The sequence below is a fragment of the Poecilia reticulata genome, chromosome 12 (genome assembly GCF_904066995.2).
Source record: "Poecilia reticulata chromosome 12, P_reticulata-male-v2, whole genome shotgun sequence".
Taxonomy (NCBI): Eukaryota; Metazoa; Chordata; class Actinopteri; order Cyprinodontiformes; family Poeciliidae; genus Poecilia; species Poecilia reticulata.
Window position 1 is genome coordinate 28146239 of NC_088841.1, and position 26183 is coordinate 28172421.

The following is a 26183-nucleotide window of genomic DNA, read 5'->3' on the forward strand; positions in this document are numbered from 1 at the left end:
CTACATGCTAATTACTAAAAATACTCAATAAATACCATTAAAACTTCTCGTGTACAAATTGTTATTTATGTGCAAATCTCTGCTTAAAGTGCAGTGCTAAATAAAGTGCTTGTTAATAAAGTGCAAAAAGTGCATTTAAAGTGCTATACAGCGATTTAAGTAAAAGTAGACCCAGTAATGAAGCTCTCTTCATTACAACTAGATTTATCTTTAACTTTATTCTTACCTGTGTGATTAGATGCAGTTTGTCCAACAGGCTCCATGTTGACGTAAATTTCCTCCATCGCTTCAGATTCTGTGCTGCTTTTAACACTGACTATAAAATCCACTGCAGTCGTGGAACTAAGTGAAAAACTGGGAAAGAGGTGAGACGTCATAAAAAGTAACGTGTTTTAGAGATAACAGTCAAAGAAATTCATGAGTGCAGTTTCACTATTTTCTTAAATATCGTACACAACATAAGATTCTAGAAGGTTCCAATAGTTTCATAAGTTCATATTTTCTGATTTGGTTTTGTATCAATGAATATTAATTTCTCCTTTTTCTTTGTTTTCCTTCAGCTCAGTTAATCCTACTCATAATAAACATTTTACACTTTTCTGTCGGTGAAGAAGAATTGACTTTTACATTCAAGCACAGCTTTGCCGTCTACTGCATGGTATCAAAAATTATAATAGTTTTAAATCACTGATATAAGGATGAAAAATATCTGATATAAGGATGTTGTGATGTTCCTGCTCCTGGTGTCCAGACATGGTTCCTAAAGGTAATAAATTGTTGGAGCAGATGACTGGTTCTCTCCTTGGTCATAAGGACCCAACAGTTTTTCAGGTCTCATTTTGTCCTGATAACTAGTCATAACCCAGTAAATACAACTATCAACTATTTTATTTCTAAATCCTCGTTTAACCCTATTCCTTGTCTTCTTACTGTCTCACTCCAGTAGCAGAAACACTGACATTAAGGAACCACAATCCCTGAATTGCATTACTACCAAACTTCTATAACCGCTGGATCGAATAATTATGAAATTGTACGTATTTATTCATAATTTAAAGATATATACTTGTAGGGCTGCCATCTAGTAAAAAGCTGGATGAGCTATCAACTAGTGTCTAAAACTCAGTCACCATGTCTTCTCATCTTCTGAGGGAGATCAACAGTTTGACAAACAGTTTGCTTTGTGAAGCATCGCCTCACTGGGAGGGAACTGAAAGGCCAACATGCCAATCAGGTGCAAGTTGGGCGGTTAAAGTAAGAGAAACCAGATGCTGCATTCATAGCATGAAGACCAGCAAGCAAAGCTTTCACAGAATGAATTCTGTAGAATATCAGAGTACAGGAGATACAGGATAGAAGATTTGACTGAATCAAGACATTGTCCAGAAGTTCAGACTGGGAAGCTAACTGGAACATTGCTAGCCAAGTATGTGGAGCAGGAAAATAGGTTGTAGTTACTTAAATTTATGCAAACCAGTTGCCTCAAAAGATTCAATTACTGCAGCATGTAAAAGACAAGTGTAGTTACATTGTGTGATTTTGGCAAACAATATTCTTAAACTCATCCAAAATATTATTCAATGCAAATTTTATTTTACTTTCTGCTTAGAGCAGCAGCAGCAGAAATGTATTTACTACATAGATTAAAGATACATGTTGTTGACAAAGTTGTTCTGTTCAAAACCTCAGTTTGCTTGAGTAGAAATGGAGTAATGTCTGTGTATGTTAAAATGTTAAACATTTACCATCAAAAATCCTCACTACTATCAAATAATTCACTTTTTATTTTATTCTATTTGTTGCAGACTCAACTTAAATAGATTAACTTGTAAAGCATCTTTTTTTCTTTTTTAAATCCAAATGTTTCTGCCACTTATTCAAGATGAGAACAAACAAGTTGATGAGAATTAAATGATGTTCACTTGAGCTCTTTTATTAAGCAGAATGTTTTATTTTACAGTGAGGAAGGCCGGAGTCCAGCTTTAGCAGACGGCTGGAGGCATCTGACCCGCTTCAAACTCAGTACCTGTTTGCTCCACGGCAACAATTTGGTAAGATTAAATTTAGTCGACTAAAGAAAGTCAGACGGTTCATTAGAGTGAAATCCATTGAGGTCGTCACGTTTCTTGTTTGTTCAGATGTTGCTAGTCATTTCCATAGTATTATTACTAATTAACAGTTGATTTGCAATCTAATCATTCAGTTCACAATTGAAGTTTTATTATCAGGATTCTGTGAAATAAATATTTTCATCGTATATTTCAATCATACAGCCTAAAAAGGATACATTACCTTTCAGAGAAATATAACTCTGATTATTTTGAGTATCATGTTATTTTACTTATTCTGACTGATATGATCTTCTTGAACGCAAACTGATGCTTCACATTGATCATTTATAAGATGATCAATTACAAGAAGTGTAAAGTGTACCAATGGCAAACTTTGTCAATGTTATTATAAATTAGTCCAGGTGGGAACTTGAGAAAAAAACACAAATTCACTGATTGAATTGTTGGCTGATAGCAACTGGATTAAACCTGTTCACATTACACTAAACTGGATTAAACCTGTTCACATTACACTAAACTGGATTAAACCTGTTCACATTACACTAAACTGGATTAAACCTGTTCACATTACACTAAACTGGATTAAACCTGTTCACATTACACTAAACTGGATTAAACCTGTTCACATTACACTAAACTGGATTAAACCTGTTCACATTACACTAAACTGGATTAAACTTGTTCACATTACACTAAACTGGATTAAACCTGTTCACATTACACTAAACTGGATTAAACCTGTTCACATTACACTAAACTGGATTAAACCTGTTCACATTACACTAAACTGGATTAAACCTGTTCATGCCATGAAGGTAGCATGAGAAATGGACCAGCTGTATTTTGGTATTAATAAATGGAATTTATGATTTAAACTCACTGACTTTTCTTTAACCTCATAAATCACAAAATTAGCATGGAGAAGAGATAATTCTCCAAAATCCTCATTTCCATCAGAACTTCTCTTTTTCCTCGTGAAGATTTTATCAACCTGCCTCTGATTTCACTGCAGACCTTCTACTTCCTGGTTCTGCTGCTCTGAAAGAAGAAACTACTAACCACATGAGCTGTGACGTCATCAGTTATACAACATCCGTTACATTTACTTTCAGTTTGAATTACACTGTTAAGATGCGGCTCTGATCAGGTTGTTGGATCTTTATTTGCTGTTCAGATGTCCTTCTTCAACTCTTTTGATTGTGGATCATTTGAACAAATTGTAAGTTTGACTTGTTTACTTGAACTTTGTCTTCAGGAACTTTCCTGTTTCTTTCTGCTCTCTAAAGTTTGGAGAAAAGATTCACTGTTTATTTCAGCTCAAAGTTTCATCTCTCTGCTGTTAGAAAGTCAGTATTATATTACTGATGAACTGGAATCAAACAACGTGATAAAATGACGATGTTTCTATGATTTCTTCTCTGAAAAATCTGCTTCCTGTTTTTATTTCCTGTAATCAAACTCTGGTCTCCACCATCAAGGTCAGAAGAAACAATAACTTGTTGCTTCCTTTCAAAGTAAAATATCTATTTATATCATCTTTGATGAAGAATATAATCCAATCACTACAAATGATACAAGTGATTAATAATGAACTAAAATCCTTCCTGTTGTTCAGGTTGAACCAGTGAATGTAAATGTTGCTCCATGTCTCCATCTAGTGGACTGATAGTAGAAGTGCAGCAGCTGATGGCAGCTTCCTCTGCCTCTCTGCTGTCTGACTGCATTCACCTGACACTGATATGAAGCAGAGAAGAAGAGCCAATCAGAGGAGGAGCAGCTGATCTTTTTCCAGCTCTAATGATGTAAAGGATGATCAGAGTTGATGTGCAGATGAATGATGTGTGTTTCCTCTGCAGGTGAAGCTAGAAAGTGTGTGTGAGCTGATGTGAATTCAGCAGCATGGATCAGTGTGAGGACAGAGAGGAGGGAGTCCCTCCCTCTAAAACCACTCTGTGTGGGGAAGATGAGAGCCAGAGCAAAGGTCAGAGGTGAGGTCACCATCTCTAACTGTCCACAGCCCTTTTCACACAGCGTTCACTATATCAGGCCAAAACAGACGTAGTGATGAAGCTGCTGCTGCTCCTCTTTGCTGCTTCATCCAGACTGAACAGATTCAGTTTTAATCATCATGTTTCTGTCAGGATCCATCAGAGACTCAGACCAGAACCAGAACCAGAACCCAGCTGTGTGTCCTTTAAGAGCGACTGGTCAAAGAGTCTTACCATTACCGCACAAAAAAAGGGATGCATAAAGCGGCACGTGGCGGCACACCTGTCCTTTATAAATCCTAATTTGCGGGAAATAGAGCAGCTGCTGGTCCACCTGTCGCCACCCATAAATACATATTAATGTAAATTAGTATAAATACCCAGAAGTCTGCCACCACTTGAAGCAGTAACCATGGCTACGTCCTTGTTTGAAGAAGTGTAAGTATTTATAATTATAATAATTATAGTAATTATATATTTTTTTGAAAGGTACTTTGAGGTGGGTGTGGTGTGGTGTGGTGGCGCAGGGGTTAAGCACAACCCACATATGGAGGCCTCAGTCCGGCTGTCACAGGTTAAATTCCCAGCCTGGAGACCCTCGCCGCATGTCTTCCCTTCTCTCATTACCTGCTTTCCTGTCAACTAACTATCAAATAAAGGCCACTAGAGCCAATAAAATGTTTTTTTTAAAAAAAGGTCCTTTGAGGGCACATAATGTCGCCTCACAAAAATAAAAATACATTTTAAAGAAAAAAAATACAAATTAAAAATATAAAAAATAAAGAGATTGTGCAAATGCCTGTCTAAACAGCAAAGTGTTCAGCTGGGATTTAAAGACAGACAGTCAGAGAGTCCATTGAGTGGGAAAGTGTATGGTTATTCTAAATGGTAGAATCATGTTTATAAGTTTTACATTTACAGAATAAAGATGCGTTATGTCCATAAGGCTCATTCACAAAGTGGGCGGCTCGATGACTGCATCTGGACCGGTACCGCTCGGCTTTTTCTTTAAGTTCTGCTCAGAGATCCAGGATGATCAGTCTGGATTAATCTAAACACTAATAAACCATCATCAACATTTCCCAGCAGCAGATCAATATGATCTCTGATCAATCCTCCCTCTGAATCCTTTCATTGATGATGTTCTTCATCAGAGCCAAAAGCTCCATAATATGACTCACCTTGATGCAGCTACTGATATACGTGTGATTGCAGACACACCTTGATCACCTTAAAAATAATCAAACCTGTTGATTATTTTTAATCAGCAGGTTTGAGTTAATCTGCTGATCCAACCCCGTTTTCTTCTTTTAGTGGGAATAAAATTACCCCATAGATGCATTTCATGCGCTTCGGCTCACAGACCAATGAGTTACATCTTTATGAGACAAAAACTGAGAAGTTCTATTTATATTCTAGTGAGGTTTTCACATACTTTTATTTTTATTTTCTTTATTTTGTGTGCGTGTTAGCTTATCATCTGAGGATAAATGCGGTTCAGTTTCATCGTTTAAACAATAAAATATTAAAATCATAAAAAACATCGATTTGATGCTTCTTGGTCTAATAACTGAATGTAGTCAGACTTCAGTGTATTTAGGTGAGTTTTGATGTTTTGTGGTTTGATATTGTCCGCAGAAAAATTTTGTGTGTATATATTTACGCAAACCTTGACACAAAGTTAATTTTTATACATGCCGACTTGTGTGTAAGATATGGAACCGCACATTTTTTGTGCACACTGCTTTATGCATGAGGCATCTGGTGACATCGTAATATAGAGCTGTGTATCATCTGCATAGTTATGGTAGCTGATCTTATTTCCTGTTATAACCTGAGACAGTGGGAGCATATAGATGTTGAATAAAGAGATCCTAGGATCATGTGGATCTGGTTGAGCTTCAGTGTCTCTAACTGACCATCTGGTTCTGAATGAAGCTCCATCAGATCCTCCTTGGATGGTCAGAGTGGAAGCGACTCCTGGTTCTTCTCCATGTCAGAGATCAACACTAACATCACCAAACTTCTCTCAGTCATTTAAACCAACATGTTTGTCTCAGAATCAGATGTTTCTGCTCTTTAAACAAGGCTGGAATTTATTCAGGAGGATCAATGATCAGGAACATGTTGGAGGATTGGACCGGTTCTGATGGGAATCATTTATTTTATTTTTCCTTTATTTAACCAGGTGAACCCGTTGAGATCTAGATCTCATTTTCAAGAGGGACCTGGGCAGAAGTCTGCAACACACAGCAACCTGGTTACAAAATAAAACTAATTAATACATGTGCACAAATGTAAAACAATAGAAAACAATTTAAACTCAACAGATTTCCCTCTCTTCCTCCTCTCTGAGTTGTTTCTTTTCCAGTTGGACTTGTTGTTTCTCCTGCAGCAGTGAGAAACTCTTTGTCTCTCTAAGCGCTGCTGGAAACCTGAACAGATCTGCTGGAAGCTGAGAGTGATCAGATCCTCCTCATGATCTCCATGGATCACCTGATCCTGAATCTCTCTGATTGTTGGTCCGTCTGGAAAATATTCCTTCCACATATTCCTGCCTCTCTGACTGAACCGACTCTCAGCAGGAGGACTGGCAGCCCGTCTAAAGGAGGTCTGGACCCCACAGGTTTCAGAACCGCTGCTTTAACTGAGCCCATCTGTTCAGGACCAACACATCACCACTTCATAGGAAATGTTCACTCCTTCATTCACTACATCTGACCTCACTCTGGATGTTTCTGCAGACCTGGAACATGATTCCAGTTCAGGTTTCAGGTTTTAAATGTTGTTAATAAAGTCAGAAGTTCTCCAGAAGGTTCTGGATCAGCCAGCAGACATCAGAAGGTCATGAAGAAGTGAAGGAGAGAACAATTCAAACCCAGATGGTTCCTGCTGGATCAGGTTCCTCTGATCCTCTGAACACATGATGGGATCAACTTTCTGCTGACTGGATCACTGGGAACTGACTGGTACTGGTTTCTCTTTCAGACTCACTGAAATCCAGAAGATGGAAGATTTGGACCTAAAGCAGGACAGAGCAGAACCTGCAGGATCCGTCTGTCCCTCTATGAGGAGTGACCGGTCCAACGATCAACCTCCAGACTTCAGTAATGAACCTGGACCCTCAGACAGGAAGTAAGAAACCAGTTTCTCACTGATTCATGTGACTCCACACAGATTTATTTAATATTAACTTGTTTATCTTCAGCAAATAAATAAAAATAAACTTAATTTTTCTGCCAACTTGAAGCTGAGTAGACATGAGGAATGTCAGCCAATCAGAGGAGTTTTAATGAGGCTTCAGTGAGTCAGAGATGGATGGAAATGATCCATGGAAACAGAAACAACCAGAACTTTAGAGAGCAACAATTCAGAGATAAACCCACTGAGAGAGGAAACTTCTTTACTGGGACCAGTTTATATACTGGGAACACTGGGACCAGTCTATATACTGGGAACACTGGGACCAGTCTATATACTGGGAACACTGGGACCATGTGATCCAGGTTGATGATCCAGAACTTTAAACTTTCTGTTTCTCTGCAGCAGTTTGTGTTCTGGAGCCTCAGGCATAAAGCGTCCGCACAAAAAATGTCTGGTCCCATATTTTATGCAAAAGTCGGCATGTATAAAAATTAACTTTGCGTCAAGGTTTGCATAAATATACACATTTTTTCACTGGCGTGATAATGTGCAGCAGCCAACAAACTTTTTCTGTGGACAATATCAAACCACAAAGAGTCAAAACTCACTAAATACTGAAATCTGACCATTTAGACCAAGAAGCATCAAACTCGATGGTTTTCATGATTTTAATATTTTATTGCTTAAACGTAAACGATGAAACTGAACTGCATTTATCCTCAGACAATAAGCTAACAGACACACACACACACACACACACACACACACACACACACACACACACACACACGGACACAAAATAAAGAAAATAAGAGTGAAAGTATATGAAAACCTCACTAGAACGTAAATAATACTTTTCCTCAGTTTCTGTCTCATAAAGATGTAACTCATCTATGGAGTAATTTCATTCTCACTAAAAAAGAAAACAGGTTGGATCAGCAGATTAACTCCAACCTGCTGATTAGAAATGATCAACAGGTTTGATTATTGAAGGTGATCAGGTGTGGAGACAATCACAGGTCCATCAGTAGCTGCATCAAGGTGAGCAGCTACCTGAGGAGCTTTGGTTCTGATGGAGAACAATGGAAGGATTCAGAGGGAGGATTGATCAGAGATCAGATTGATCTGATGGTTTATTAGTGTTTAGATTAATCCAGACTGATCATCCTGGATCTCTGAGCAGAACTTAAAGAAGGAGCCGAGCGGTACCGGTACCGGTCCAGCTGCAGCCATCCTTCAGTCGAGCCGCTTTGTGAATGAACCTTATGGACATAAAGCATCTTTATTCTGTAAATGTAAACTTATAAACATGATTCTACTATTCAGAATAAACGTCCACTTTCCCACTCAGAGACTCTCTGTCTGTCTTTAAATCCTGGCTGAACGATCTGCTGCTCAAACAGACATTTGAACTTAGATCTCTTTATTTTATTGTTTTAATTTGGATATTTTTTTAAATGTATTTTTATTTTTGTGAGGTGACATTATGTGCCCTTAAAGCACATTTTAAAAATATAATTATTATTATTATAAATACTTATGCTGCTTCAAACAAGGACGTTGCCATGGTTACTGCTTCACATGGTGGCAGACTTCCAGGTATTTCTACTAATTTACATTAATATGTATTTAGGGAGGCGACAGGCCGACCAGCAGCTGCTTTATTTCCTATAACTTAGGATTTATAAAGGAAAGGTGAGCAGGTTTTATGCATCCGATTTTTTTGTGTGCCAAACTTTTCTAAATTTTTCTGTTCTCCAAGTTTTAGTGTCAAAACTGTGCAGTCTTTTCTGCATGAGGCCCCAGATCTTCTTCAGTGTTTTTATCTCAGAGTTTCTCAGTAATTGATCTGAATAACGTTTTGTGTTTCAGAGATCAGAACCTCAGACTGAGAGCAGAACCTGCAGGATCCGTCTGTCCCTCTATGAAGAGTGACCGGTCCAGAGGAAAACCTCCAGACTTCAGTACTGAACCAGAACCATCAGAGTAAGAAACCAGTTTCTAAGTTATTCATGTGACTCTGCAGAGACCAACCAGGATTTAAACTTTGATCTCAGCTTACAAACTGATTCATAGAGACCAAAACATCATTTTAAATCATTTTAGTTATTTTTTCAGTTGTGATCTTTGAGAGAACAGAACAAACTGGAGGAAAAACTAAATGGTTTCCTTTGTGTCTTTATGAATCTCTATAACAGTGGTCCCCAATCTTTTTTCTGTGAGGGCCACATGACTTTTCCCTTCTCTGGTGGGGGCCGGAGTCAGTTTGTAACAGAAAAAGTGTGACGATTGCAGGAGTGCCTAAATGTAAAAATATATTGTTTTCCAGAAAGCACAATCAAATAACCCTCTCTGGGTTCTTCACAGAAACAATCCAGGAAGGATTATAGTCCGTATTTTCCGAACTATGAGCCGCACCGGACTATAAACCACAACCCCAAAGTTTTTTGTTTTAAACCAGTAAACATGCACATCTAAGCCTCAGATATCTCTGTCGCTCCAGGTTTTCCACAACGATGCAGCAGCAGCAGAGGGGGGCGGACACCCAAAAATTGAGTCATAACAGGTCAATTGAATATCAAATTTATTAGGGTTGAAAAAGAAAAAGTTGCCAAGAGTAGATTTAACAGAACTGATTACAGTAGTTTCTGAACAGTAACTGTAACAGTAAAAGTGCTGATCCTTCGTGTTGCTACTACCGTAGCACGTGCTAAATCATTGGTCCCCAACCTTTTTATTACCGCGGACCCGTCAAGACTTGGAAATTTTGTTGCGCCCGGGGGGGAGAGAGGGAAGGGGGTGGTGAACAGTCAGATAAGGCTTCTGCATGTTGGTGTTCCCACTTAATACTGAATATGCCCTATTTGTCTTGGCCCTTTTATCGCAGCCTGTGGGGTTTTTCCTGACTTGGAACGAGAATACGACCTATTGAATGTGACAGGCAGCCAATCAGAAAGCGCGGTGACGTAAGAACGGAGGGGAATCCCAAACAGCTGACATATCGCGCAACTTAAGAGTCTGGTGAATATCGGAGATGATATGTGGAAATGTTAATTATTAAATCTAAAAGGTCATTATTATGTTTATTCAGTTAAAAATGTTAACTATGAAAAAACATTCACCTCCAAATTATAGTGCAGCAAATAGAGCGGCTGCTCCGTCGTCTTTCATCCACCGCCTTTTCTTTTTGTTACAATGACTCCACAAACTATCACTATTGCGTCTACATTGTTATCCGTGTTTGCTTATTCTAAATTCCCGCTATGTTGGGGGTTTTACTGGATTATCCTCTGGAATCGGGATGTTCGTGACTGGAATCGGTTCGTGCCGTGTGGCTGAACACGAACCGATCGAACCTGTTGTACTTTATCAGCTCTGTGGTCACAGAGGTTTGGAGAATCGGCCGACAATTCTTAAATCTTGCCGTCTAAACCAGACTTAAGACTCATAAACTCTACTCCTCTCCTCTCGACCACTGTCCAAACGCTCTGACTCTGGTCGCTATGGTAACGTTTATATATCCCTTCAAAATAAGATACAGATGTGCCACAAAAATGAACATTTTGCTTTTGTGAAAATTTTAACTCACAATACTGACTAACAAAGCCCTGAGCTTGTTTCTCTGCAACCAGACGGTCCCATCTGGGAGTGATGGGAGACAATGACACCCGAAGTGTTGCTTATATGCACAGCCTGCTTGGTCTCTACTGGCAAAGCAGCTTGAAGCTTCATTGCCTCATTAGCAGCCGGTCGCAGTATTGTTACGCAGAGCGGCTTGTAATGTGGGACTCACTTACCGGTCCGGGATAAATCCATTCTCCTGTCTCTTCTCTGGGCCTTTTCCCCTTTGCAAAGAAACTTTCCAAAGACATCCGATCTGTTTCTTACTAATTTTTTATGTTTGTGGGCTCAATGTTGGCGCGCAAGTAACCAGACTTCCAATGATTCACTTCCTGCTAAAGAACCCTATGGTGGTTGAAGAAAAATCCACATATAAACGGCTTATAGTCTGGAAAATACGGTAAATGGAAAAAACTCTGAATGCTTTCTGGTATTTTTCAGGGGGCCGGACCAAATGTGGAGGCGGGCCGGATCCGGCCCGCGGGCTGTAGTTTGGGGACCACTGCTCTAGAACAACCACATGCTAGCAGCAGGCACGACAAAGAAATGTTTCAAACTCGTATGATGCAGCTTTTAAGTTGAGGGATGTCGATCTGGCACTATAGGAGGGAAATGGAGCCGCTGCACTTAAGCTCGGCGTGAACGAAACCATGATTCGGCTTTGGACACCGAGGGCTGCGTCCTTAATATATGCAGCAGACTTAATATGTCTCAAAGCTCAGTATTTTAAAATGTTCCACATTCAAAATCAATTTTACAGAAAAAATACACAGAAATATTTTAATGAGAAAATATTTCTGTGTATATATTTTTGAGTCTCGGTCAAAGGGTGAACCCATTACCTTTAAATCTCCTGTATCTCCACCATCAGAGAGGTGAGCAAATTTCAAACTGCTGTAAACTGAACCAGTAAGTTTCAGATGTTCCCAGTTATATTTACAGATGTTTGATCCATTATCTAAATCAGCTGCTCTGTTCTAATGAAAACACCTTCATATCTTCATCTCTGGGTGATGATGATGATGTTCTGCTGCTTCCTGGCTCCATGTCAGACTAACAGTGGGACACATTTCCACCACCCACTGGGAAATACCTGGTAAACCAGTCTGGTCCACCAGGACTTGGTTCCTGTGTGCATTGTGAGATCAGTTCAGCAGGAAGGAAAGCTTCATGATGTGGTTGGTGAGATCTGCTGGACCTCAACCAGACTGAGCTGATGTGGACCATCAGAGGTTCTGCTGGTTCTTAGTGGGATCAGCAGGAACATTAAATCTTTACAGCTACTTGGATCATCTGGTTCACTGCTCACATCCAGATATCACTTCATGGACCTTTACCTTCTGATTGTCTCTGTGTGGACAGATATAATGTGAGCTCACTGGCTTCCAGGATCTACAGGATCTATTTTTAATCCTCTATAACACATGTGTCAAACTCAAGGCCCGCGGGCCACATGTGGCCCGCCACATCATTTTATGTGGCCCCAACGTTTTATAGGCCCATGATTGACTTAAAATAGGTTTTGAGCATGAATTGACTACAAACTACATCTCCCATAATGCATTCCGATTGTTACCAGCCAACATTGTGGTTTCTCGCCACTAGACAGCAGCAGAGTCACCTCAAGCTGCTTATTAATTTTCCCAGTGAATAAAACTGAGACATCGACAAGCTAACATCAAAAAGCAGGGCCGCGCAGAGAGCACTAAAGGGGCAGGTGCTCAAAAAAAATGCACATCTAACCGGATTTTAGAACAGAATATTAACAAAGCCACACAGCTTTCGGAGTTTAATAAACAACGATACATTACAAAATTGTGACATATACAATCAAAGCTGAAGCAGAAACGATATGTTTAATGTTTTCCATCATCTGACAAGTAGCAAGTCTGCTCCACATTATTCACCATAAACGTTTTATTTTTAATTCACCAAAAACTGTTCTGTAATCTGAAACTTTCGCTACGTTGAGCTCCACAGTTATCCGCCTTATCTCACTGCACAAGAGGCATTTGTGTCATACGTCACGGGCAAAGGTCAAAGGTAACAAGGTGACTGGCTTATTAATGTTGTACAAAAAAACACAGAAAAAAACAAATAATTTTAGTACATGTTATGTGTCAGAAGAGGGCTTAGGAAATAATAATACCAAAAAAAGAAATGGACCGAAAGGGCACTTGGGGGCAAGGAGCAAAAGGGGCAGGTGCTTCTTTGTATTGTCTTCATGTGATGCTCTGTTTTCTGCTTTTAATGTGACACTCTTAGTTATTTTATTAGTAAATATTGCTGGATTAATATTTCCTGCCTTCTTGATTGTTCCTGGTTCCTCCACAGAGTGGACCAGCAGAGCTCAGAGGTTCCCAGTGGTCTGTCTGCCCAGCAGCATCAAACACAGCTGGACTCCATATTTATGGTCTGTACATGAACAACAACTACTTTTCCATGGTTCTGTTCACAGTCGTCTCCATGCTGCACTTTGTAGACCAGAGGACTGTCAGTCTGTCCAACATCCATCTGGTGTTTGGCTCCATGATTTCAGTCTGATGTTTCCTTCATCTATTATTGTGTTGCAGCTGCTGGAGGATAACATTGTCACTTTTGTGAAGAATGAGCTGAAGAAGATCCAGAAGGTTCTGAGTCCAGAATACCCAGAATGCTCAGAGAGTCAGAAAGAGGATGATGAGTCGTTGGAAGGTGAAGATGAAGAGCAGAGGAGGAGCATCAGAGAGGCAGTGATGAAGATCACACTGAACTTCCTGAGGAGGATGAAGCAGGAGGAGCTGGCTGACTGTCTGCAGGGCAGTAAGAAGATTTCTACAAAGATTTAACCTGATGGATAAATGACACATTTACTGATGTCTGAAGAAATGGAATCACAATTTTAAAATCATTTTCAGAAGGTATTTTTGTTCCATCCCTAATTTTACTTTTTGTGTTATTTTAGAACATCCTGCAGCAGTTTGTCAACAACTTAAATCTGGTCAGAAGAAGAAGTTCCAGTCTGTGTTTGAGGGAATCGCTAAAGCAGGAAGTCCAACCCTTCTGAACCAGATCTACACAGAGCTCTACATCACAGAGGGAGGGACTGGAGAGGTCAATGATGAACATGAGGTCAGACAAATTGAAACAGCATCCAGGAAACCACACAGACCAGAAACAACAATCAGACAAGAAGACATCTTTAATTTCCCATCTGGAAGAGATCAACCAATCAGAACAGTGATAACAAAGGGAGTGGCTGGCATTGGGAAAACAGTCTTAACACAGAAGTTCACTCTGGACTGGGCTGAAGACAAAGCCCACCAGAACATCCACTTCATATTTCCATTCACCTTCAGAGAGCTTAATGTGCTGAGAGAGAAAAAGTTCAGCTTGGTGGAACTTGTTCATCACTTCTTTACTGAAACCAAAGAAATCCGCAGCTTTGAACACTTCCAGGTTCTGTTCATCTTTGACGGCCTGGATGAGAGTAGACTTTCACTGGACTTCCACAACAAGGAGATCCTGACTGATGCTACAGAGTCCAGCCCAGTGGATGTTCTGCTGACAAACCTCATCAGGGGGAAACTGCTTCCCTCTGCTCTCCTCTGGATAACCACACGACCTGCAGCAGCCAATCAGATCCCTCCTCAGTGTGTTGGCATGGTGACAGAGGTCAGAGGGTTCACTGACCCACAGAAGGAGGAGTACTTCAGGAAGAGATTCAGAGATGAGCAGCAGGCCAGCAGGATCATCTCCCACATAAAGACTTCACGAAGCCTCCACATCATGTGCCACATCCCAGTCTTCTGCTGGATCACTGCTACAGTTCTGGAGGATGTGTTGGAGACCAGAGAGGGAGGAGAGCTGCCCAGAACCCTGACTGAGATGTACATCCACTTCCTGGTGGTTCAGACCAAAGTGAAGAAGGTCAAGTATGATGGAGGAGCTGAAACAGATCCACACTGGAGTCCAAAGAGCAAGAAGATGATCAAGTCTCTGGGAAAACTGGCTTTTGATCAGCTGCAGAAAGGAAACCTGATCTTCTATGGATCAGACCTGACAGAGTGTGGCATCGATATCAGAGCAGCCTCAGTGTACTCAGGAGTGTTCACACAGATCTTTAGAGAGGAGAGAGGGCTGTACCAGGACAAGGTGTTCTGCTTCGTCCATCTGAGTGTTCAGGAGTTTCTGGCTGCTCTTCATGTTCATCGGACCTTCATCAACTCTGGTCTCAACCTGATGGAAGAAACACAAACATCTAAAAAGTTTTCATTATTTAATAAACCTAAACTAAAGTGTCTCCATCAGACAGCTGTTGACCAGGCCTTACAGAGTCCAAATGGACACCTGGACTTGTTCCTCCGTTTCCTCCTGGGACTTTCACTGCAGACCAATCAGAGACTCCTACAAGGTCTGCTGACACAGACTGAAAGTAGCTCACAGACCAATAAGGAAACAGTTCAGTACATCAAGGAGAAGATCAGTGAGAATGTGTCTGCAGAGAAAAGCATCAATCTGTTCCACTGTCTGAATGAACTGAATGATCGTTCTCTAGTGGAGGAGATCCAACAGTCTCTGAGTTCAGGAAGTCTCTCCACAGATAAACTGTCTCCTGCTCAGTGGTCAGCTCTGGTCTTCATCTTAGTGTCATCAGGAAAAGATCTGGATGTGTTTGACCTGAAGAAATACTCTGCTTCAGAGGAGGTTCTTCTGAGGCTGCTTCCAGTGGTTAAAGCCTCCAACAAAGCTCAGTAAGGATACACATTGTTACTGCAGTTATTTTTGATAGGTAGAAATCTGCTAATTATGAGGTAAATATTCATGTTTCAGTTTATATATTGGTGCTTTGTCTCTTCAAGGTGTCCCACTGAGGGGCATGTGCAGTAAAAAAACAGACTTTCTTTAGCAGCTGAACATAATGTTACATAGTCAAGCAGCAAAACTCCTCCACTTTATGTTAACATTGAAATTGGATTAATATAGTTAATTGTGTAATTTTATAATTCTCTTTCCAACCTCCATGTTACCCATAGTTCTGTCATTTAAGGCTGGAGGCCCAACTATAGAATGAACTAGTTCACAACAAATACAAAGGTTGTGTAAAATAAGATGGTTCCTTCTCTGTCCAATAAAAACATTGTTGATTTGAAAGAACATGAATTTAGAAGAATTGTTTAATAACAGATTTTTCTCCCCGTCTCCTCAGACTGAGTGACTGTAACCTCTCAGAGAGAAGCTGTGAAGCTCTGTCCTCAGTTCTCAGCTCCCAGTCCTCCAGTCTCAGAGAACTGGACCTGAGTAACAACAACCTGCAGGATTCAGGAGTGAAGCTTCTCTCTGCTGGACTGAAGAGTCCAAACTGCAACCTGGAGACTCTCAGGTAAAATGTTCTCAATGCTGGTGAAACCAGATTTCTGTCCTTTACCTTCTTTCAAAGATGATGACATTAATATTTGTTATAATAATAATGTCTGACTATGACATGGTTAACTTGCTAAATCTCAACACATAATAATGTCTAATTTTCATTTCCTCCAGGCTGAAAGAACCACTGATAAGTATATTGTATGTATTGTATATACAATTCTTTGTATGTACAATACAATATATTGTTTTTTTATTTTGTGTATATAATACAATATATTGTATATTTATTTTAGATATTGTAAATTTTGGATAACCTTTTCTGCATGCTTGTTCATGACATACTGGATTATAATTGCTATGCTAATGCTATTCAGAAAGTAAAAACTTGAGCGTCTTTTTAAACCAGAGCAGATTAAAGGTTGGTAAAAAAAATAAAAATAGACAGACTAGCCCTTTAGATATTTACTGAATGGGAAGATGCATTTAGCAGCCATTGGCTCCATATACAAAACAAAGTTGGAGATAAAGGCTGTCTGTGTGAAGGTATCATGATCAAATTAATTACATGCCGCTTTGGGCGAGTGTAGAAAAACAAAGTGTGCGGGACAGAGAGGACTATGCAGGGAGACATGCTTGTTCATTTCAGGCTGTGTACTGTAGTATTTTCTGCCAGCTGCAAGTGACCAATGTCCGGTATTATTTGTTTCTCACAGGAGAATTAGTTCAACTGACTTCCGGCTAGCAGTAAATACTACAGTTTATATAGCCTGAAATGAACAAGCTTGTCTCCCTGCAGCCTGCATAATGTGTGTGATACGACCCCTGTGTTGCCGGACAGAGAGAACTTCCGGGTCAGACCGATTGTCAAAAATGAAATAATGACAAGTGAAATTAACAGGTCGTTTTATTTTTTCTTTTTGCAATCACAGTTTTTCTAATTTCATTTTAAAAACGAGAAAACAAACAAAAAAACATATGGATGTTTTGTTTTTCCAGTTTTATTTTGAAACAAAAAAAGACAAAAAACAAACCATACACGGATTGTTAGGCTACAGTTTATAAAATTATTCCTCTCCTACAAATGTCCAGTTCAGACCTTGGGCTCTACCTCAACGTTCTCATCATGTGATGAATTGTGTGTCTGCAGCTTATCAGGCTGTTTGGTCTCAGAGGAAGGCTGTGCTTCTCTGGCCTCAGCTCTGACCTTTAACCCCTCCCATCTGAAAGAGTTGGACCTGAGCTACAATCATCCAGGAGACTCAGGAGTGAAGCTGCTGTCGGCTGGACTGAAGGATCCAGACTGGAGACTGGAAGCTCTCAGGTATGGAGGAACCTGCTGCAGGAGCAGAGAAGGTCTGATAGAGGAGGAAGAGGACACTTCATGACAAAGTCGTAAACATTCATAAAGACTCCTTCATCTTCATGACAGAAGATATTTTTGACAGTTTCATGTCAATCTTATTCACAAATAAAGTGTTAATTTTTTTGTATCTAATTTTGGCTAGTGCTTGTTTTTGGATTGTTTTAGGAGCAAATTTGTTTCTATGTTTTCCCACATTACTATTGTCGCAATTTTTTTCTCACAACTAAAGGCAACATAATTATATATAAAACAGTCACTTAAATCAGTAAAACAGGAATATTGTTGACTGGATAGAAAAAGAATATAAATTCTGATGAATTGTTTAATAACAGATTTTCCTCCCTGTCTCCTCAGACTGAGTGACTGTAACCTCTCAGAGAGAAGCTGTGAAGCTCTGTCCTCAGTTCTCAGCTCCCAGTCCTCCAGTCTCAGAGAACTGGACCTGAGTAACAACAACCTGCAGGATTCAGGAGTGAAGCTTCTCTCTGCTGGACTGAAGAGTCCAAACTGCAACCTGGAAACTCTCAGGTAACTCTGGGCTCTTGACAAATTGCTGCATCTTAGGAGCAAAAAGAAGAATTATTACAGATCCCAGCAGTTGCTTGGCTTTCTTATTTATTCCACACGTTCCAAATCCATCCATCCATCCATCCATCCATCCATCCATCAGTGACCAGTTCAGGCCTTGGGCTCTACCTCAATGTTATTAATCTTGAGGGGTTTCTTAATGGCACAATATTTTTTTACCTGCAAGAGTTTTCCACACTAGGAGAAGAGATTGGACATTCTTGAGTTAATCTGATATGCTTCCGTCTGTCCGCCATATTGGATTTAACAAAACAATTCTTGCACTTGCAATAAATGGACAGTAGTTGGCAGCGTTTTGCCTGATGCACAAGTGTCCACTTCAGTGGACTGTGTGCATTTATAGCATAAAAATCCACAAGAAACACAAGAAAATGTTTTTTAGATAGATGTCCACTGTAGTGACCACAATGCGAGAAAGAGTTAATGTTTTGCCAGTGCAAAGTTTTGGTTTTGTGTCTTGGAACGTTTTTTTTCCTCCTCCATTAGTTATCATGGATTTTTGTTGGTAAGACTTTTAGGACAATCCTGCTACCGACCAATTTGACTGTATAAAGGAACAGCTTTTTCAATTGCTGCTCAGTTTTTGATCTCTCCATCCAAACAGTTAAAAAAGAGATGAAATCTGAGATTCTCTCTGCTTTGATTCCCAGGATTGACACTGGATTAATTTAGTTCATTGTTGCATTTTATAGTTCTCCTGCCTTGCAAATTTTCTTGTTGCCTGTAGTTCAGTCCTTCCAGACACCCAACTATAGCATAAACTAGTTCTGAAAAAATGCAACATAAAGACATAAAACAAGACACAACCTTCAGCCTTTCTAAAAAGATCATAGTTGACAATAAAGAAAAACATAAATTCTGATGAATTGTTTAATAACAGATTTTCCTCCCTGTCTCCTCAGACTGAGTGGCTGTAACCTCTCAGAGAGAAGCTGTGAAGCTCTGTCCTCAGTTCTCAGCTCCCAGTCCTCCAGTCTCAGAGAACTGGACCTGAGTAACAACAACCTGCAGGATTCAGGAGTGAAGCTTCTCTCTGCTGGACTGAAGAGTCCAAACTGCAACCTGGAAACTCTCAGGTAAAATGTTCTCAATCCTGGTGAAACCAGATTTCTGTCCTTTACCTTCTTTCAAAGATGATGACATTAATATTTGTTATAATAATAATGTCTGACTATGACATGGTTAACTTGCTAAATCTCAACACATAATAATGTCTAATTTTCATTTCCTCCAGGCTGAAAGAACCACTGATAGTGTAACTCTGCGTACTTGACAGAACAAAGTAGATTTTTGCAGATTTTTCCAACCAGCAGTTGTCAAACTTTCTCAACCATCGTTGGGGCAAAGGCGTGGGAACGAGTCTGCCATTGGGGGGGACGCATATCGGAAACCTGACAGATCAGTAAATATCTTGAGCAGAAATTTCAGAAGCTATTATGTCATCAACACGTCAGTAACACATTACTCTAATCTGACCCTTGTTTCAGTAACAAGTTTTCTAACATGTTACTATTTACAATCCAATAATCAGATTAAAGTTATGCATAGTATAATGACCGTCATTCCAGGATGAACACCAGATTCTGATATATTTTATTGGTCAAAATGCATTGATATAAATTGACTTGCAATTGAATTGGTTCTACTTCTTTCTAAAACCAAAGTAGAAAACAGCTCATATAATAAGACTCAGCAGTTTTAAACTCAATACATCAGTTTAACCAACAAAAATAAAATCTAAAAAACAAGTTTTGTTCTTCTTGAACATCTCTCTACATCAGTGCAACAGTTTGATCTACAAAATAAATAAAAATGATACTTCTCACGTCTAACAGACCTTTAGCTCCTCACTGTTAACTCAGTCTCACTTCCAGCTCTGCATTCAGTAACTTAACAAACATGAGCCATAAAAACACTGAAGCAAAAAGACTACAGTAATTTACAGGATCAGAATGTGAACTAAATATAAAAAGTATGTTTTTATCATACAGAATGAGAATTTAAATAACTTAATTTTCAGATGTATATATTATACATCTAAACTCTATTTACTGTGTAGCAAAATTTTTCACTAATTTATTTTTGAACCTCTCCTCGAGCACTTTTCTTATCGTCTCCTAACCGTTACCCTATAGTGTGGAAATTATGAAAAAATATTGAAACGTTGAAAGAAATCAACCTGACATCAGTCTTCAAAGTTCTCCTTTCTGGTTTTATTGTATTAATGTAATTTTTATATTTTCACACTTTGAAACTCCACCTGGCTCTCCTATGCCCGACCTGCTCCTCTAATAATAAAATAGTTTAGTTTATTTAAAAATTAAAAAAAGTTATTACATATTTCAATAAACTAAATGAAGACCTCACCAGAGCTTCTTCACCTTTCAACATTATTGTAGCTCTGCTGTTCTCCCAAATATCTAAATATAATATAATATAATATAATGTTAAGTGGTCGAGTATGAAAGGGTGTTGCTCATTTCAAATATTAAAAAGGCTCATTTTGCTGCTGTTTCAGTCTCATTCTAAATCATTGTGACTAGACTAGCTAACTTTTAAACAAAAGTTAGCAGTAAAATATTGGATATGTGACTATTCCAGAATTAAAGTGGCTTAACCAAAAAGATTTAGTTCTATATATGAAAGTAAACTGACAACAAGATGTAATAAAGGAGCGATATTCATGGCAACATTCCTGACAGTTTACCTCATTGCCTTTACTCTGAGCCGTTCAGAGGGGGATGGGGAGGAAGCGCTCTGCTGAATGCGCTGTTGTGCGCCTTCAAAATAAAAGCACGCGAGTGGAAGATTTTAAAATTCTTCACAACTACGGTGAAATTATTGGGGAGACCAATGTGACTGTCTCTAATATTGGGGGGACATGACCCCTGCTATCCCCCCCAGCCTGATGCTAATCTTCAACCAGCTTTGATACTCAGGATTGACACTGAATTCAATTAGTTCATTATTTCATTTTATAGTTCTCCTGCCTTGCAAGTTTTCTTGTTGCCTGTAGTTCAGTCCTTCCAGACACCCAACTATAGAATCAACTATTTCACAAAAAAGGCAACATAAAGAAATAAAACAAGACACAACCTTCAGCCTTTCTAGAAAGATCATAGTTGACAATAAAGAAAAACATAAATTCTGATGAATTGTTTAATAACAGATTTTCCTCCCTGTCTCCTCAGACTGAGTGGCTGTAACCTCTCAGAGAGAAGCTGTGAAGCTCTGTCCTCAGTTCTCAGCTCCCAGTCCTCCAGTCTCAGAGAACTGGACCTGAGTAACAACAACCTGCAGGATTCAGGAGTGAAGCTTCTCTCTGCTGGACTGAAGAGTCCAAACTGCAACCTGGAGACTCTCAGGTACAATGTGACCAATCCTGGTGAAACCAGATTTCTGTCCTTTACCTTCTTTCAAAGATGATGACATTAATATTTGTTATAATAATAATGTCTGACTATGACATGGTTAACTTGCTAAATCTCAACACATAATAATGTCTAATTTTCATTTCCTCCAGGCTGAAAGAACCACTGATAGTGTAACTCTGCGTACTTGACAGAACAAAGTAGATTTTTGCAGATTTTTCCAACCAGCAGTTGTCAAACTTTCTCAACCATCGTTTGGGCAAAGGCGTGGGAACGAGTCTGCCATTGGGGGGGACGCATATCGGAAACCTGACAGATCAGTAAATATCTTGAGCAGAAATTTCAGAAGCTATTATGTCATCAACACGTCAGTAACACATTACTCTAATCTGACCCTTGTTTCAGTAACAAGTTTTCTAACATGTTACTATTTACAATCCAATAATCAGATTAAAGTTATGCATAGTATAATGACCGTCATTCCAGGATGAACACCAGATTCTGAAATATCTTATTGGTCAAAATGCATTGATATAAATTGACTTGCAATTGAATTGGTTCTACTTCTTTCTAAAACCAAAGTAGAAAACAGCTCATATAATAAGACTCAGCAGTTTTAAACTCAATACATCAATTTAACCAACAAAAATAAAATCTAAAAAACAAGTTTTGTTCTTCTTGAACATCTCTCTACATCAGTGCAACAGTTTGATCTACAAAATAAATAAAAATGATACTTCTCACGTCTAACAGACCTTTAGCTCCTCACTGTTAACTCAGTCTCACTTCCAGCTCTGCATTCAGTAACTTAACATGAGCCATAAAAACACTGAAGCAAAAAGACTACAGTAATTTACAGGATCAGAATGTGAACTAAATATAAAAAGTATGTTTTTATCATACAGAATGAGAATTTAAATAAATTTTCAGATGTATATATTACACATCTAAACTCTATTTACTGTGTAGCAAAATTTTTCACTAATTTATTTTTGAACCTCTCCTCGAGCACTTTTCTTATCGTCTCCTAACCGTTACCCTATAGTGTGGAAATTATGAAAAAATATTGAAACGTTGAAAGAAATCAACCTGACATCAGTCTTCAAAGTTCTCCTTTCTTGTTTTATTGTATTAATGTAATTTTTATATTTTCACACTTTGAAACTCCACCTGGCTCTCCTATGCCCGACCTGCTCCTCTAATAATAAAATAGTTTAATTTAAAAATTAAAAAAAGTTATTACAACATTCCTGACAGTTTACCTCATTGCCTTTACTCTGAGCCGTTCAGAGGGGGATGGGGAGGAAGCGCTCATCTGAATGCGCTGTTGTGCGCCTTTAAAAATAAAAGCACGCGAGTGGAAGATTTTAAAATTCTTCACAACTACAGTGAAATTATTGGGGAGACCAATGTGACTGTCTCTAATATTGGGGGGATATGACCCCTGCTATCCCCCCAGCCTGATGCTAATCTTCAACCAGCTTTGATACTCAGGATTGACACTGAATTCAATTAGTTCATTATTTCATTTTATAGTTCTCTTGCCTTGCAAGTTTTCTTGTTGCCTGTAGTTCAGTCCTTCCAGACACCCAACTATAGAATAAACTATTTCACAAAAAAGCAACATAAAGAAATAAAACAAGACACAACCTTCAGCCTTTCTAGAAAGATCATAGTTGACAATAAAGAAAAACATAAATTCTGATGAATTGTTTAATAACAGATTTTCCTCCCTGTCTCCTCAGACTGAGTGACTGTAACCTCTCAGAGAGAAGCTGTGAAGCTCTGTCCTCAGTTCTCAGCTCCCAGTCCTCCAGTCTCAGACAACTAGACCTGAGTAACAACAACCTGCAGTATTCAGGAGTGAAGCTTCTCTCTGCTGGACTGAAGAGTCCAAACTGCAACCTGGAGACTCTCAGGTACAATGTGACCAATCCTGGTGATTTCTATCCACTAGCTGTTAGCAGAGATTGACAAAAGTATTTTACCAGCATCCAAACGATGGGAATCAGGTGTTCCAGTAACTTCCATGGCCACAGGTTTATGAAAGTAGCACCAAGGCATGTAGACTATTTTTACAAACATTTGTGAAATAATGTCTTGCTCTCAGGAACTCAGTGGATTTCCAGCCTGGAACTGTGACAGGAAACTATGTGTTGCTCATCCTGTCACTAACAAGTTTCTACACATAAACGTTGCTGGTTTTCATTCCCTCCATGCTGACAGAACCAAGAACAGAGGTGTTTAGAAAGGCAGGGGTCAGACTTCATTGATAGTGTCGACAGATTGCTGCATCCTCGGTGCACAAATGAACATTATTACAGATCCTTTCTCCCAGCAGTTGTTAGACCTTCTAACTAGAACTGCTCCCAATAGGGAGCTCCCAATCAGTGCACCCCTAGCTCCCAGGAAACTCATTAATTATATACATTCAGGCTGTTACCAGGTGCCTTTTTATATTTATTTTAAATAGTCAATTGCAGGTTTCTGGCCGATCACAGATTACCAATCTCTTAAAAAGCCTAATTTACCAATCCTGATTTTGGCCGATACAATGTTTTTGTCTGAAATGTTGCTCAATATATGAAGAAAGTTACTGAATTGGCAACAATGGGGCGACTTTTGTTAACTGTAAATGTGCAGACATGAGCTGGTCGGCCGGTTTGTCAGTCAAACCTTTCGCACGGGAGAAAAGAAAAGCACAGTGGTTGATTTTTAGACGTTTGCTGAGGTTGATAACATCGGTGGATAAGATCATTTTGACATGCAAAAATTGGCCGATTACCGATCTCCTAAAATTAAGGAAATCGGCACTGATGAATCAGTGCACCCCGAGCTCTCAGGAAACTCATTAATTATATACATTCAGGCTGTTACCTGGTGTCTTTTTACATTTATTTTAAATAGTCTATTGCTGTTTCAACATACAAATATAAACATCTTATAGATGATTATAAATTGCTCTACTCAGATGCACATTTCTTTGAAACCGATGATGCTGTTTTTATTAAATGTACAGCATTATTATTATTCCTCTCCTACAAATGACCAGTTCAGACCTTGGGCTCTACCTCAACGTTCTCATCATGTGATGAATTGTGTGTCTGCAGCTTATCAGGCTGTTTGGTCTCAGAGGAAGGCTGTGCTTCTCTGGCCTCAGCTCTGACCTTTAACCCCTCCCATCTGAAAGAGTTGGACCTGAGCTACAATCATCCAGGAGACTCAGGAGTGAAGCTGCTGTCGGCTGGACTGAAGGATCCAGACTGGAGACTGGAAGCTCTCAGGTATGGAGGAACCTGCTGCAGGAGCAGAGAAGGTCTGATAGAGGAGGAAGAGGAGAAACGTCTTTAGTCAGTCTGATGGGAAATGTTTAGTTTGAAGAATATTTAGTTTGATTATTAAATATTTAGACGCCTCATCTGGAGGCAGAGATCATTACCCAGTTTTCTGGAATATTCTCCTGACTAAGAACGGCTCACAAGGAAAATTAAAGAGTGGGATGGATTTAATAGTTTAATAGGGAATCTGACTAAATGAATAAAAGTGAAGTTCAGTTAGATTTCCATGATGATCTACTGATGACAGAAAGGACTTTAAAACAATATTTGATGGAGCTCCAGACCAATCAGCCCCAAGGAGCAAAGATGAGAAGAAAAGTAACTCCATGTTGGTCAGATGGATGTTTAAAAGTTCTGAGAGAGAAATAAAGATTTTCAACAAAACTCCCAACTTTCAGGATTTAATAAAATATAAAATAAATGTAGTAGTTTGTTCTCCACCAGGGGGCGACATCTGGAAAATGATCAAATGAATGAGAGGAATCAGGAGAGAATTGAAATTCCTTGTTTTCCAGATGAAATGGAGAATTGCAGTGAATGATGAGGAAAAAGTAGAATTGTTCTCTGTTATTTATTAATAAAACATTAAGCCTAAAACGTACTACAACAACAAACTAAATGTTCTGTGTGAAAAATTCTTGAATGTTTTTGGTGTTAAATCCTAAATGAAGTGGCATTGTTGTCAGTTGCTATGGCAACGAGTCTGCGTAGCTTGGCGACTACAGATCACTTTGCTGTGGATCATAGCAACAAATTAATTCCTACATTTATAAGTTTCACTGAGTTAACGCGGCTATGGATGAATGTAAAAGATTTGTCTTTTTGCCCCCCAGCGTTGTACGCATGCGCGAAATTTCCGTAGGTCCAACAAGATGGATGGTGTCCAGGGGCGGATCTAGCGGGTGGCAGGGGAGGCAGTTGTCACCCCAAACCAGAGCCTCGCCACCCCTGTTGCCACCCCAGCTAGCGACATGAATTCAATAAATAGTTATGGCAAATCGTACATTAAGCGCACGAAACTCTTTTTTCCCGACAACATTGAATGCAACACAATGTAACCTGACACCTACTGCTGAGTAGCAGGAAGTGAGAGAGAAGGACAGAGCGCGAGGCAGCAGCATTGATGGATGTATATGTTACTGGACATTATGTGATTTACCGTAAGTCACACATGATGCGCCATTTCTGTCCATTGAGTCAGAAATATCGGTGGTCAGGAAAATACTACAATCACGCAAAGAATCAGAACAACGGACGCAATGTTTAGCAGTTAATTCAACCATAGATAATGGTAATAAGGGCTTCAGATTTCACAGGTGAGGAAAACTTTTAATTTAAAGAAAACATTG

General features: G+C 39.2%; 1 protein-coding gene across 1 annotated transcript in view; it reads left to right on the top strand.

Annotated features, from left to right (window-relative positions):
• Positions 1–26183, top strand: part of LOC145554427 (uncharacterized) — a 61589-nt gene that overhangs the window by 32328 nt on the left and 3078 nt on the right. The window contains exons 3-14 of the mRNA XM_081614105.1: positions 7049–7195; positions 9077–9190; positions 13160–13238; positions 13399–13627; positions 13770–15558; positions 16014–16187; positions 17322–17495; positions 17892–18065; positions 19028–19201; positions 21317–21490; positions 23242–23415; positions 24607–24780. Coding sequence (XP_081470231.1) covers positions 7049–7195; positions 9077–9190; positions 13160–13238; positions 13399–13627; positions 13770–15558; positions 16014–16187; positions 17322–17495; positions 17892–18065; positions 19028–19201; positions 21317–21490; positions 23242–23415; positions 24607–24780 — 3576 coding nt within the window. The remainder of the gene's footprint in view (positions 1–7048; positions 7196–9076; positions 9191–13159; positions 13239–13398; positions 13628–13769; positions 15559–16013; positions 16188–17321; positions 17496–17891; positions 18066–19027; positions 19202–21316; positions 21491–23241; positions 23416–24606; positions 24781–26183) is intronic.